This window comes from Pelecanus crispus, chromosome 20 (assembly GCF_030463565.1).
Source record: "Pelecanus crispus isolate bPelCri1 chromosome 20, bPelCri1.pri, whole genome shotgun sequence".
Classification (NCBI taxonomy): domain Eukaryota; kingdom Metazoa; phylum Chordata; class Aves; order Pelecaniformes; family Pelecanidae; genus Pelecanus; species Pelecanus crispus.
The window spans coordinates 5,790,693-5,805,987 of NC_134662.1; the positions used below are offsets into that span (position 1 = coordinate 5,790,693).

The 15,295-nt window shown below is 48.7% G+C and overlaps 1 protein-coding gene across 1 annotated transcript in view; it reads right to left on the reverse strand.

Moving 5' to 3' along the window:
• INSR (insulin receptor) overlaps nt 1-8,661 on the reverse strand; it is a 51,367-nt gene extending 42,706 nt beyond the window's left edge. Inside the window, exons 1-2 of the mRNA XM_075723482.1 lie at nt 8,583-8,661; nt 472-1,023 (exon numbers count right to left, since the gene is read on the reverse strand). Of these exons, the coding sequence (XP_075579597.1) occupies nt 472-1,023; nt 8,583-8,661 (631 nt within the window). The remainder of the gene's footprint in view (nt 1-471; nt 1,024-8,582) is intronic.
• Between the last annotated feature and the right edge of the window lie 6,634 nt (nt 8,662-15,295).

The following is a 15,295-nucleotide window of genomic DNA, read 5'->3' on the forward strand; positions in this document are numbered from 1 at the left end:
TGGCAGGGAGGTTTCAGTAAAAATGTAACTGCACCTTTCTAGAGTCAGGTTTATTCCATAAAGATTTTTCCCCGCTGCTCCGTTTCTGCCTGCTGCAGCCCTTCAGTCAACCTGGGCTTTTCATCCCCTACCCAAGCCCCAACAGAGACACTAATGCCACTAACTACTATACAAAACACCAGGTACACTCACAGTCTGCTCAACTCGTGGGCTCTAGGCAGTCCCTAACTTTCCAGAGAAACCAAACACAACATTTTTGGGTACATTATTCACAGAGGTGAAAGAGCTGCTACAACAGCCCCACCCCAAAGGTTCTCTCTTCACCTGCCTAACATCAATTTTGAGCCTTGCTTTTAGGAACCTGTGCTTAAAGGTAGCGACTAATAGGTACCTATGAGCCCTCCAGCAGATCCGACAGGTTAAAAATTGACAGTAAACCCATAGCTGACACACATCACGCTGCAGACTCACCTCTCTGACAGCGGTCGTGGGTCCAGCAGCGTTCAATGAAAATGCCATTTATCACAGTAGGCGGACAGTTGCTCTTCCCTTTCACAGTTCCTGGACACACGTCTCCACACTCTTCTTTGTCATCCTTGTTGGCCACAATGTAGTTATCTTCTACAGAATCCAAAATCCTCGACCAGTCGATCGTGGACAAGTAACACAATTCGTTGTTCTTCTCAATCCGCACAGCGCCTCGAGTAATGTTCATCAGGTTATAGAGGCCGATCTCTTTCAGGTGAACCATCTCAAAAATGACGAGCGCGTAATTAAAAAACAGATGAGTTCCTCGAATCACAGTGAGGTTAGGGAAAAGTCCCTTTAAACTCTCCAGGCCATACACACGAAAAAGAAGCAAGTAGTCTGTAATCATAGTCAGTTTAGGAAAGCTGAGCTCGCGGAAATCTTCAGGCTTGGTTTTAAACATCAGCAATATTTGCAAGTGGCCCTCAATCACAGTGCAGTTCTCGAGCATGTTCAGCCGGGTCAGATTGTTGCGGATGTCCATGCTTCTGCAAACTGGAAGGCAAAGAACAACGTTACTTCTTTGTTTAAGAAAAGGTGACTGGTTTAGCTTTCCAAACACAGAGTTTTGTCCAACCACACCATAACCTATAGCTACCCTCAGAATTCACGACGAGGTCCTTTCCAGCAAAGCACGCTTCAAGTGTTAAGAAACATAGCGTGGCGAACATTCCCTGGTATATGATTACAAAATAAGACTGAAAGAGTATTTCATAATTTTTTTCTGCCATCTTGAGTTTCTGGATATTGCCTCTATCACGACTGCAGTTGTAACACCAGTCCTTAGACGTCATTTGGCGTTTACAAAAGTAAGAGATGTCTATGCAACCGAGTCTGTTTTCTTTAGATAGCTGCCAGCGACACACCTACCTCATCTCAGATTGTGCAATTAATGCCAGTGGATTAGAGGGAGTAATTAGAATGGTTACAGGGAGGGGAAGATAGAGAAAGAATAATGGCTAGGAAATGGTAGTGCTTCAGAAGAGAGCAGAAAAACCTGGAACTACACACACGCAAGAGCACAGCCGACACTCTTGCCCAGACTTTGCTGACAGGAGTAATTTACTACACTGGTAATTTCTGTCCTAAGCATTCTTTTCAGATTAGGTGTTTGGGCTTTTTTGTTGTTATTTTCTCAAGGCTGCAAATCTCCCTGCCTTGACTCTCTGGACAGCTTATTTAGCAGAACCAGCAACCCAAAGAACTGGCGAAGTGAACAATCGCATGAAGCGTAAATTAGAAGGGAAACAGAATAATACGGATCCAGGCACCAGCAAAAGGTAAAGACGGAAAGCAAAAAGTCTGAATAAGGAAATTTTTTTTCTTTTTAACTCTAAGCACAGGTAAGAAATCAAGAATGAAATTTAGAGCACCATGCCTGTACAGCACAAAAGTCCCAGCGATAACCCTTTTAAAACCAAACTTCATAGAAATACACAGCCAGACCTTAATGTTCAAGGGAGAAGCCTGTGGAAAAGCAGGGCTGCTGGGCAATGCAACGGTGCAAAACCACCGGTTCCCTGTCCTGTCCAGGTGGATTCTTTTTTTTTTTTTTAAAGACTGCATCTACTTTAGGGATTTTCTCTTTTCCTATAGCTGAGACAGCCCCTGGCCCCCGAAGAATTAAAAGCACAGGATTTCTGTCACTGTATGTAAAGCTCACCAACTACAAAATTGCCACATCACAGCTTCAAGAAATCACGCAGCAATAATCAGGCCATACAAAATTGATGTAGAGACAGATGTTTAATAGTTACGATCGTCTGACTCCTCATGGTTTTACACAAACCACTGCTGTGTGGGTTAAAAATAAATTCTATGCAAACATCTTAATGATTATTCAAAAATTTGCTCCACCGCAATAAAAAAAAAAAAAAATCTGGCAACACTAATATAGGATTTGGAGCAATGTTATTGCCCAATGGGATTTTTTGGCACTATATCCAAGTCGTTTCATAAATTGCTTTCTGGAAGAAAAAGCTAATTCACAGAGTGCCTCAAAGATCAAGGATATACTTTTTAGAAGTGGGAAAGGAAATCTGATGACCAACTAGCAGCAACCTCTTTACCCCATGAAAAACTGCAGCCAAACTGGAAGTGAGCCAGTAAGCTGTCTTGCTGCACATCCCGACCGTGGGCTAAAAGAACTAGGAGAGCAACGGATTCAGTCTAAGTACTGTAAATATTTATTTTAAACAATTAAGAAAGGTATTTCCAAGGAAGCAAGCGTGTGACAGGGCGGGCCAGTGGTTTCTTCTTGAAAGGAGAAACAACAGAAGGACAAATAAAACTCGAACGCTGAAATTCAACGTACAAGTCACCAGTGCAGCTAAAACTACCTGCTCAATTCAAAATCCAGCGTCTTGGTTCTTATTTACTGCTTGCTGAGCACAAGGGCAAAATAGAGGAAGCTAAGGTGGTACCCACGACCGGTTGCTGTATCACAGTATGAAGTACTACCTCGAGTAATCTGAACGTATACAGCTGACCTTAAGGAACACAAAAGGTCAATAAATACAGCTGAACTCTACAGACTAAGAGGTACGTTCAAGAGTAAAAGCTCGAGGCTTTTACTGTGGCTCAAGGCTGCAAAATGCATCTATACTCTAAGGATAATTACCCGAGTCTCTCATCGTTTTGGCTAGAATCAGGGAGTCACCAGGAACGGGCCACGAGCCGGCCCCCCGACAAGCCCCTAATCCGCACAGCCAGCCCTGCTCCGAGAGCACGGCTGGGAGAGGCCGGCGGAGCTTGGGAGCGAACGGCGAAGCACTGGCAAGTGATAAATAATCATCTGAACCTACCAGACCTGGAAGTGCACATCCACAGCCCATCAGCTGTTTGCATTTTAGAAATACCTTTGTATTTTTCGCCAGCTCCCATGCAGAACGCGCTATTTGTAATTAGTGCTGCCAGCACAGACCAGACGGGAGATGCCACACAGCCTGGCGAACCAGGACGTGGCCCGAGTTCTTCAAACGCCGCTGCTTTCAAAGCTGAGCAACAGCAATGTAAGGAACCGGCACGTCGTCCGCTGCGCTTCAGGGCTTCCAATACTGGGGGCTTCTGCGCAAGTCCGAACGCCAGGCGACGTCAAACACTGACGTCAGCCTGGTACAGAAACTTAGGAGGAGTTTAAAACAAATTAGAGGTTTGTTTCTGAAATAAACAACTGAATAAAAGGCTAATATAATTGTAAATCTACAAAGATTAAAGGGGTTTATACAGATTTTTTCCACATTTAGAGAAAATTACACTTAAAAACTATTTCTCACGTTCTACTGCAGTTTGGTTTTCAGGTGATAAATACCACCACGGTATCTGAGCTCCTTTTTCTTTTTTTTTTTTTTTTTTACCATCTCAAGGATCAAGAATACTGAGGAGTTAAAGATACCCGAAACAAAATAATGTTTTTTTGATGGAGGGTTCTTGATCTTTTAATGGTTTTGAATTCCGTTCAGCCGTTCGTATCTTCTGTTCATGCAGTAGCTGCTTAAGTCACCCCATAAATTTATTGTTACCAAGACAACAAGAAGCAGTTTTAAGCAAAGCAATAAGTATTTTTCCACAGCTTCTCTTGAGAGTATTTCTTCTGCAGGGACAGGGGAATTAATCGGGGGAATTAATCAACAATTCAGTACGACAGCCAGGCAGGTTTGATCCCAGAAGAAGGAGGGCAAAGTTGAGCAGTCAGTTATAAGACAGACAACCTGGTTTCAAAAAACACATAAATTAGCTTTCAGGAAAATAAAAAACCTCAAATCGATTCTCCAGTAGTAGGCCCAACGCTGTTCCTGTTCAAACTACTGGCAAAACCTCTACTAAACATAAATTCCTGAATTTCGGCAGAAAGAGGCTCCGTGTCCAGCAGCGCAGCATTACGCTGCCAGAGAGGAAACACTCCTCCATCCCTAGTTACCAAGCTATTCAAAGTCACTTAAAAAAAAAAAAACCCAACATCACGATAGACGCGTTTCATCAGACCCCCAAGAACAACGTTGCAAGGCACGCTTTTTAAAAAACAACCAAGCAACCAAATCCCGAGACGCCAAGCCTCTCGAACAAACTGGCTTGGTAACAGCCTTGAGGCACTGAATGAAGAAACTGGATCTGGTGTCCGAGGCTGGTTTTCAGGACAGTCTAACAGGGGAAGAGCTGGAACTTAAGCCTTGTTTATAGTAAACCATGTGGATACCAAACCTTAATGATTCACTGCTGCAGAGCTCTGGCTCTTGAACAATCAAGACCAGGATAACGTGGCATTGCACAGGAAGATCGCAAACCATTTAAAATAACTAGCAGTTAATTCTGCATTTTTATAGTGTTCGCTGCCTACTTGAATAAAGCAATTATTTAAGAAAAATTACGCTCACTTTGGTCAAGTCAAAAGCTTTGCGATTCTATAGAAGGCTGACTTTTAGAAATGGTATTAAGAGACTGGAAAAAGGACTTCTGGGTGTTTCTCAGCAGTTAGCCGAGACAGGAAAACATCCTGCTAAGTGACAGGTGAGGAGAAGGGACTGTCAGGCAGCTTCTACCCTGCTACAGCAGTAGTATAATAAACACAGAAATATCTAATTGCAAAATATTAATTTTTAAACTTCAATTTTCTACCTCAGCCATTTAGATCTGAGCAATGAGACTGAGACACGGACTCAAAAGCGAGCCTGTCCGCAGACCCGTTCCCTTGCACTGCTGAGCTGAGGGCAAACCCGGCACCGAGGTCGCTCGCCTTACTGCCAAAAGCGTACAGAACCTCACGGTCTGCCCTGCAAAGCCTGGTTTGCTACATCATTACGCTCTCCTCATTCAACAAAACAAAAAACGCAACTCATGCTGCTATGCTTCCCATCAAAGGTAGAAGACAGCGACGCGACAGCACCCCAGGACCAGGGGCGATCGCTCGGGCTCACGGGCAGAAGCCAAAGCTAGCAGACCTCAAGATCCTCGTTACTTCGGAGGCAACAGGAACACGTTTTACATGTTGCCAGTATCAACACCATTTATATTCCGCAAGACAGTCACCCCAAAATTGACCTCCAGAAAGCTTGCGGGTTTTACAGATTATTCAGAGAGATGGTGTACTACCTCTCTTTAAAATAGCAAGAGGGCACGCTGGGGCAGCGGACCGACGCGGTTGTTGCCCGGTTTTGATACAGCCCTGCCCTGCCGCACTTACGCTTTCTGCTTTATACTCTTGGGAGCAAAATTGCATTCTAGACCGAGTCTCTCAACATCAAAAATTAACACAGGGTTGAGGTGGAACAAGGGACCAGTTTCTTAATGAGTTTATCAGCACAAAAAAAAAAATCCGTATGAGCCAGAAATAATACTTTAGCAGCAAATTATTTTAAAAGGCTATTACTACAGAAACACAAAGTCAAGTCTGTCCCACCTGATGATTTAGGTAGAGAGATCTCAGCTAGATTTCTAACCCCCACCATCAGCAGTAGGCAATGGAGTACGCACGCAGCACCCAAACGCAGGTGATGAGTTGAGAAGGGGAGGAAGCGTACTCTAAACTCTAGTGACTGTATCGATCACTCTTCTGCTAATCACAAAAGGAGCCCAAAGTAAGTTGCTCAGTCAATAGATGCCTAAAACTAGGTGAGGTAAATCCCACCCTAAATACCACAGCTAATGAACTGACGTGCATGAGTCATGTGTGAGATTTATTTCAAGAAGTTGCATTATGTTTACACAGTGATAAAAAAACTACACAAACCTGTTTTTCTTCACAAAACAAGATATATGTATCTTCATTTTATGCGCAGGTCAGGTCTCCTTTCCTTAACCCTTGCTTCTGTTCCTCTCAGTAACTTCTGAACTCACCAACTAACTTCGGTCACGTGCAGAAGATGAAGAGAGTTCTCACTCCTCTAAGACCCGTGAAAACCGGGGATGGGTTAAGGAGGAAAAACTCAGCGTCTCCATCCAAAGGATGCTTTAAGCGCGAACTCAAACCGTCCACCCAGCCTGCCCGCTGAACCAGCTGCACACATACCGTACGCTGCCTTCCCCCGGCCTCCTACCTGACACCGCCTGAAAGCAGCAAAGGGAGGAGACAGACACGGGGCGCAAGAAAAACTGCGTACGGCTGGGCTCAGAGACGGGGGAATATGGGCGCTGGAGAGCAGCGCTGTCATGGGGCCTGTCTGCAGAGAGCGCAGGTCACAAATCTCCAAGAAAGCAGACTTCATTAGTTCCGTTGCTCAGGGAACAACTCGTTTGCTTATGCAACTACTGTACGTGCGTTTACGCTTCGAGCCACGCTGATGCAGGCCTTCGCGTTAGCGTGCTGCTTCCGACAGCGCCGCAGCGCTGTGTGATCCGCTCGTCCTCAGAAAACGGAGTCAAACATCAAAACCCTTTTGAATGAGGGACCTGATCGTCCAAATTGTCTGCAAAATACTTTGCAAAGTATTTGCGCTGCATGAACGATGTAAAAATATTCCCCCCCCCCCCCCCCGACTTTGCTTTGACACCTTGCGCATCGCTCCCGTTTCTCCGTCCATGAATTGTAGAGCGTATTTTCCTACCACGTAGCAAAGATTACGGAGCTAAGATCACTTGCAACACACTTGCAACCCAAAAAGCAGAATGTGAAGTAAATAAATAAGAAGCTTCAATGCAGTAGTAATAAAAATAATCATTTCAAATTAGGAACCACTGGACCAAATGTATTTATTATTAGTGCTATATGTCAACTACCTTTTCCACTTCTCTGTTGGTAAGGGGCAGGTTTGTACACGCTTGCCAGCTGGAACTTACCCTCCCAAGTTAAAACCGTACCACTCGTCTATTTTAAGGCTTCTAGTGTAAAAAAATGCATGAGGAAGAAAGTGGGGCATTTTTGAAACATATCACTTGTCTGATTGCTGGAAAAAAGAGGCTCTCTTAAGGGTACATCCTGCTTTATTCCCCGAGTATCGTGCAGGGTTCAAAGTGCCTGTCATTGCGTTGTCTGCACTTGAACCGATTCTTTTGCTATCGCCTTTTCTGATGGGAAAGCTAACAGGTAGACTGTGGGACTGCCTACGAGACGGACAACTTACCTATCTGGCTAGCTCTCTTGAAGTACTTCTATTTTATTAAAAAAGCCTCTGTAAACATCATCCAAAATCAAAACCTCTGACTAGAAGACTTTCCGAAGCAAGTTTATTTACTGTAACCCACCAAAACAGCTCGTGAGGCTTAAACTCGTGTCAGCCGGGGATTTATGGAGTTTGTCGCCTCCGACACAACGCCTCTGCACCCCCGTCCCGTGTTTTACAAGCCCTCTTTCTGCACCCCCGTCTGTGCTTTACAAGCCCTCTTCAGACTCCGCTCCCCACCTCCGGGCTTCACCCGCCGGAATGCCCGGGGATGTGAAAGGCCACCTCCGCGTCCTCCCGCGGTTAAAGACAAAAGCTCGCAGCCCCGCGCCTCGCCGCGCTAAACCCTTCTGAAACCGGAGCCGGGTCCGAAACCGGCGGGGGAGCCGCGCCAGGGCGCGCAGCCCGGCCCCGCCAGCAGCCGCCGGGGAGCGGAGCGGAGCGGAGCGGAGCGGGCCGGGCCCGCCCTCGCACCCGGCCCAGGCCGAGCCCGCGGCGGCCGCCCCCTCCCCGGCCCCGGGGCGGCCGGACCCTGCGCGGCCCCGCGCCGCAAAGCCCGCTCGAGCGAGAGCCCCGGAGGGTCCGGTCGCGGGATCCTCAGGCGGAGCGGCGGCAGCCGCAGCCCGGCCCGGCCCCGATCGCGGCCCGCCCTGCCCCACCGCGGCGCGGGGCCGCCGCCGGCCCCCGGGTGAAGGTGACCCGAGCCGCTTCTCCGCGGGCGGGCCCCGGGCCCCGCTCCCCCCCGCCGCAGGCCCCGCCGAGCCGCCACAGCCGCCGGCCCCCGCGGCGCGGCCTGGCGCGGCGGCCGCCCCCGCCTCGCCCCGGGCAGGTACAAAGGGTGAGCGCGGCCGGGCCGCCCGCCTCGCCTCGCCTCGCCCCCCCTCGCCCCCCTCACGGAGCGGGGCCGCCGCCGCCCGCGCCCCGCCGCCCGCCTAGGCCGCGCCCCCGGCCCGCACTCACTCTCGCCGCGGCTCCGGCCGCAGCAGGCCGCCAGCACCACGGCCGCGGCCAGCGCCGCCGCCGCCGCTCTCGGTCCCATGCCCGCGTCGTCGGAGCCGCCGCAGCTCGGCGCGTCCCGGCGGGGGCGAATCAGAGGCCGCGGGGCGGGCGCGGGGGCCGGGCCCGGCTCCGCATCCTCGCTGGGAGACCCGCAGGGCCGCCGCGGGGCCCTTTATAGCGCCCGGCCGCCGGCCCAGGAAGCGGGGCGCCCGGCCCCTCCCTGCCCCTCGGCGTCGGCCGCGGCCCCGGCGGCCCCTTCCAGCGCAGGCCGGGCTGGCGGCTGCCGCCCTGGCCAGTAAACAAGGGGCTGCCCCCGTCAGCTGGGAGCGGGGCGGCGGCAAGAGGCGGCGCGGAGCCGCGCCGGGGACGGGACGGGCCCGGGGAGGGGCGGCGGCATCCGCGGCCACATCCACCTGCCGGGGGCGGCCCCGGGGCGGGGAGCGGCCGGGGAGGCTCCTGCGAGCTCCGGCGCGGGAGCTGCCGGGGGAGCCGGCTGGGGCCTCGGCAGCTGCGAGCGAGGAACGGCGAGGAGCCCGGCCCCAGCCGCTGCCGGCGGCCCGGAGCCCGGAGCCCAGAGCCCGGAGCCCAGAGCCCAGAGCCCAAAGCCCGGAGCCCGGAGCCCGGAGCCCGGAGCCCGGAGCCCAGAGCCCAAAGCCCAGAGCCCAGAGCCCAGAGCCCAGAGCCCAGAGCCCAGAGCCCAGAGCCCAGAGCCCAGAGCCCAGAGCCAGCTCGGCGCGGCGGCTGGGGGTGACCGGCCCGGGGCTCGCTCAGCGCAGCCGGGGCGCAGATGCCGCCTCCGGCACGGTACCAGTTGCGGTACCGAAGGGCCCGGTGCCAACAGCCATCCCAAATTTCTGGTTGTCTTTTTCCAGGGGGATTCGCCATTTTATGCCTTTTTCTCCTTTTTCTAATCGTCTCTGCGTTGTAGTCGTGCTAAGCCGCGACAGTCCGGTTCCTGGCAACTTCCAGTCATGCTATCTGGCGCTCGCCTTCACTCATTTCTGCAAGATACTGAGTTACAGACTGCTGTAATAAAGCTTTTTAAATGCAAAGATACTTGGAAAACAGACATTCTTCTTTCCAGTCTTGCCCCCACCAGCTTCACCCCACAGATCTCACTCTTGTATTTGATTTCGTGCTCAACGGACCGCGAGGCCGGCAGCGGCTGCCGGCAGGCCACTCCGCAGTGGCTCCTTTCTCCAGACACCGAATTGCATGGAGAGAGTTCGCACTACTTGAAATACTTTGTGTTACTTCTCCATTTAAAGAACTGCTGCGGCTGGCAGAGCGATACTGCGTAGTTGTGAACGGGAGGAGGACCGGGCTACGAAATCGCATCTATTTGGGCATGGCTCACTCTTTGAGGTTCCCCAGTCGGATGGGGTAAGGTCGATGGCCTGAGCGTAAGCAGTATTAGCTGCGATGGTACCTGTGGAACAGCAGCTGCATCTTCGCATTTGCAAACCATGTAAATGCTTAGATGAAAGGCTCTGCTTAAGTGGGGCTGCTCTCTCGGTGATTATTCCAGCACCAGAAGATGCGTGCCTGCACACACATCAGCTGTTGATGCAGCCTGTCGGTGCGTCGGAGCTGCCATCACGGGAAGATTTCCCCCCACGTATCTCTTCCTGCTGCCGTTCGCTCAAATGTACGCTACCACGTTCAACTCACAAGCGCAAAAGAGACTCAGAACTTAACTCATTTCTGAATACTTCAGGAAGTAAGGACAGTTAAGGAATGGAAATAAACAACAAAACTATGTGTTCTCTGCTTGCAAATTAACCTGCTTTATGACTACAGACTTTGCATAAAACAGACAGAGCCAGACATCATCTAGACAGCTTGGGCTATGTGGAATTTTTAATGTGACTGTAATAGCAACCTACTTTTGCTTACTCACTTATGTTCTTATTGCCTTTCATGTAATAATGATATCAGCTTACAGATTGGCACAGGAGGATTAAAGGCTACAGATTTATTATCTTTCCCTAAAATACTATTTTTAGTTTCTAATTACTGATTAAGAACATCAGGGTGCAATCTTTCCAGCATCTTTCCCATACACTCACCGCTACATATTCATCACGCCACAGTACACTAGGTTTGCAATCAGATAAACCGACAGTAGCAATGTGGGCGCTAAGAAACTAAGCCAGCACCTGCTTACTCATTTTTTTCCAATAGCTGCACTGCAGGCTCTTCCCTAATTTCTGATTCAAGAAACTACTAAAATCACTACATTGATACATTAAATGGCCCCTTTCTTCGACAGCACATTTCTTTCTCCCCTCCACAGATGTTTCATGGTTTAGTTAAAATAACGTAGAACTAAGCAGTGATGAATGTCTGCTCTGAACTGTGACACAAACTTTTGGGGTTCACTTCTGAATCCTCCTAAGAAAATAAATCCAGAGTCTTGAAACGGAGGGTATCTACCTATTTGACCCCACAAATACTTCTTTTTTGTTTTAGTCACTTCCTTACTCAAATGGATCTCCAGTAACAACTGCCAGGGAAAGCAAGGAAAATGGGTATGGAACTTTGAAATAATATTCTCTTTTCTGACCTTTAACATTTTTTCCTCTTTGATGCAGAAAATTATTATTATTACATACCTGAACAGTGTACACTTGCAGCAGGTAAAGGATATTCTTCATAGCACAAAATTTATAAAAATGTACAAAAAGTATCAGCCAGGCTACTGTTTGTGCCTACAGAATCCTCAATGCATTTGGAAGGCAGTGATCTTTTGCTTTTTAAACTATTTAGAAAATCAGCGTGACAAAATATTGGGTTCCAGCTCTGAAAGTACAATAAAATGGTGATCCCCTGCTGTGGTGTTTTCATGAAAACACATTCAGTTTTTGTCATCTTTGGCATTTCAGCTGAGGTAATACACAGTTAAAGTGCTATATATTATACAGTATGAAAGCAATACATCACAAGATAATGCAGTAAATTTACAGGCCCCATCAAAAGCCTTGTTCCTGCTGAAATCCCAAAAAAGAGCCGTCCCATGGGTTCATCTTTGCTCTACAGTCACTTCACAGCTGCCAAGAATCACAGGACAGACTAAAAGGGTACAAAAAAGCCAGAGAAACAGCAATTTAAAGCTGTATGTCTACTACCTCCTTACAAAAGGTGCATGATGTCTGTAGGGTCAGTGCCCTCCAAACAACGGCCTTCACTGTTTGAAAAAAATAACTAAGTGCAGGCCTTAGATAAGGATCCTTTGTTCATTAATGTAAATCTACAGAAACATAAAGGTTAAAATAGTCTAGGGCTATGGGCATGTTGTTATCATGCCCAGAGCTGTTTCAGATTATGTTCCTTTTACATAGCACATCTGGCGGCATGGCTTTAGATCCTGAAGAAGGGCTTTGACATATATTGGCACAAAAAAAAAAAAAAAAATTGGGGGCCCAAACCTTGTACTTGTTCTTTGCGTTCTACGCGCACTGGTTTATTGTAGCCCACACGGGCTGAAAAATCTTTCTGGAGCTGTGTCCCAAGCTTCCTTTTCTGTGAGACTGGAAACACAGACTCATACTGCTCTGCCCTACAAATGCCTCCATTTGAAACCAACCGAAGCGTACCAACTTCCGAATCAGATCCCAGCTCCTCCACATCAATGGAATCAAAATCCTTGGAAGCCCATTCCTGGCAGCAACATCCCTAGAAGAGGAACCACCTTTACACGAACGAGTAGAGATGACATAGAGATGATAACTGGCGGGACGTTACTCCCTACCTTCTGAGAGGGCTGAAACTGCCAGTTTTATTACCATTTTCACTTAGCTCTCCCCTGCCCAAGTTAACAAAGCTAAGACAGACTGAGCTGTTTAGGCACCAAGAATGCAGTTCTTCAAAGTCCTATCTCCAGGGCCTGCTGTCTAGAGCAGCGCCGTACACCGAACTCAGCGTTTGCACGCGACCCTTGGAGCGCAGTCACATCCTTGGATTGACACAACTGCACGTGGCGAGAGAACACAGCTTGGCTTCCTGACCCCCGAGATACTGCGCCTGCTGCAAGCTTTCGTGTCTTGAAAATGAAATATATCCTTCTCTCACGACATATACACTGGAACCAAACACACATGCAGAAGTCTGTGTTTGGGTGGGTTTGGGGTTGGTTGGGTTTTTTTGTTTGTTTTTTAGCCGTACAAAAGTAAAGTTCCATGCTAATTAATCAGTCCAGGAATATTCAAGGAACAGAAAGCTTTGCACCCAAAAGGAGCTTTAGAGCAGTTGACTGCCCAGGAAGGCAGATCGGTAGTAATTCTGTTTTAAGAACAAACCAGCTGAAAACCAGTTCAGTGAGCCAAAGCCACACAGCAAGCCCTAATTCTCACTTTCTGCTTCATCCACTGTTCAATATGGCCTTTTCTTAACAACAGGTTGCAACTGCCTGGGTAAATAGTTACCCCGTTGCTCAGGTTGCTCTATTTTTATTGATTTGTCAAACATACTTTCCTGCTCACAAGTTTCTCACCATGCAGTACACACATTATTCAGCCTCCTGTCCTTTGAAGATGCAGAAAGAGTTGCTGTTGAAGCCAACAATAGCTAAGTCTCTGCATCATTGGCAGGATGTTGCTGTAAAGGTTACGGAATTGACTTCTCAATGACTAGACCTAAAGCTGAGCTGACCTTGGAAAATTTATCTCATCCTGTTTGGAGTCACACAGAACCATTTGCCAAATCTCTTAATATAAAATATTTCACGTCATAGATTGACCAAGTTCCTTTCTTACCCTTCCTTCCGTCCACACCAAATCCGATAAGTGACTGCTCTCTTCTCGATGGGAGAAAGCTCAGAGGATGAAGATCCGGTCACTTTACGTGCTAAGGACCGAAGCCCCAGTTTTTTACTGTTGCAACAGGTAACACTGTCAGATCCTTCTGGAGAATTCTATTGTTACATTAGCAGATATAACCTTTGCCCAAGGTGAAAACGGCAGAGGGCATCTCTCTGCCGCATGCAGTTCAAAGAAACTGGAGACGAAGGATGCAAAGGAAATCACAGCTCTCCGCAGCCTACTGCAGCACTGCCTCGTTTTATCCTTTTTGGTCTGGTTTCTGGTTTTGCTCAGTTTGACTTTTGGATTTCAGAGAGGCAGATGCAACATTAGACTTACTTTCTATTCCTTGTCAGAATGTTTTTGTTCTAATTCAGCATCAAACTTTTCAACTCGAAAGAACCTAGATTCTTCTCCACTGCTGCAAGAACCACAGGGCAGTCAGCGTTCCCAGCCCGTGCCTAGCACGCGGGGCCCCGCCGCGACACAGCCAGGCACACCCACACCTGGCCTTCGGCTCCCTCCAGCCTCCTCGCCCACCGCTCCTTCCCACAGCTTCTCACAGCACACCGAAGCCAGCCCCACCTCGAGTCTGCACATGCGCTCCACTGCTGCCAGGCGTGCTGCTCTCCAGCAGCAGCCACGTGCGAGTTAGCGGCCGCAGCAGCGTCACTAGCACAGCACGGGCATGCTGCGCTCCGGGCGACGGACTGCCGACGCCAGTGCTAATCTACAGCTCACCACCCCTACCCCCCCTTTTTTTTTGTCTCTTTTGAATTTCTTTACGCTAAAGCACATTTTTGCTGACCCAGACTCAAATTTGGAGGGACAGCCCTCTGGGCAGCGTAGGGATGTTCAGCAAACCGTAACTGTATGCTCCACGCTGCTTTATCTCGCATTTTGCATTTTGGACGACACAGGACTTCTAGCTCCCATTTTGACAGCCAGTTTGTTCTGTAGCTAGGAGACACGCCCTTTCTTTGTAAACATTACAAATCAGGCATATCTAATCCATTATTCACTAGCTGCTGCTGCTTCCCACTTCCATCTCCTATTAGGAGGAGGCTCATGCCAGAAATGTCACGGCAGTGTCATGTGACAGGTGGTATTGATTTAGCTAAGTCGGGTTTTAATGTCACTCTTGTTCAGCGGGAACACACGGTGAGCGCACACCAAGCCTCAGCAACGTGGCAGACCAAGACAAGAGCTACCAGCCAGCCCCTGCGCTGGGCTGCAGGGCTCTGGAACGGCATCGGCACTCTGCTGTAGGCCAAGAAATTTGGTTATTTTGGTTATTTGGTTATTTATTATTATTATTTTCTGCTCCTATCTGCTATATTATTACAGGGGTTTTTTTTCATGCTTGTAACTATTAATCACGACACTGATTCCCAGGCTTCATGTCAGGCTTACAGCAGAGACGAGGAGAATGGAGATGACTTGCCCGGTACCACAAGGTGAACAGTCAGGAGCAGAACCCTGGTCTGTCCACTCCATCGTTTTTCCCCTTTTACAAGATAACCCCTTTTGGCAGAATAGCTGCCACTTTTGGAAAGCTGCTCACAGCCTATACAGTCTGATACACAGAGGCTTTGCAAAGTAAAGCCCGGGGAACACGTGCCCAAAACAAGCTGAGATTGCCCAGCCACAGGAGCCATGGTATACGGCATTCACGCATCCTAACTGACAGCCTGTCTACTGTAAAAATCCTTCCAAAGCATCAAACCTAGCCACGACTGAGGACACCGCTTAAACATTAAGTATTATAAGGAGCCTCTGTCACCAAGGACGTTTGCCAGAAAAGCTTAGACTGACCCATAGTTACTGCTGCTGCCAGGCTTGGAAATGGTGCATTCACTGGCCTGACATGACCCA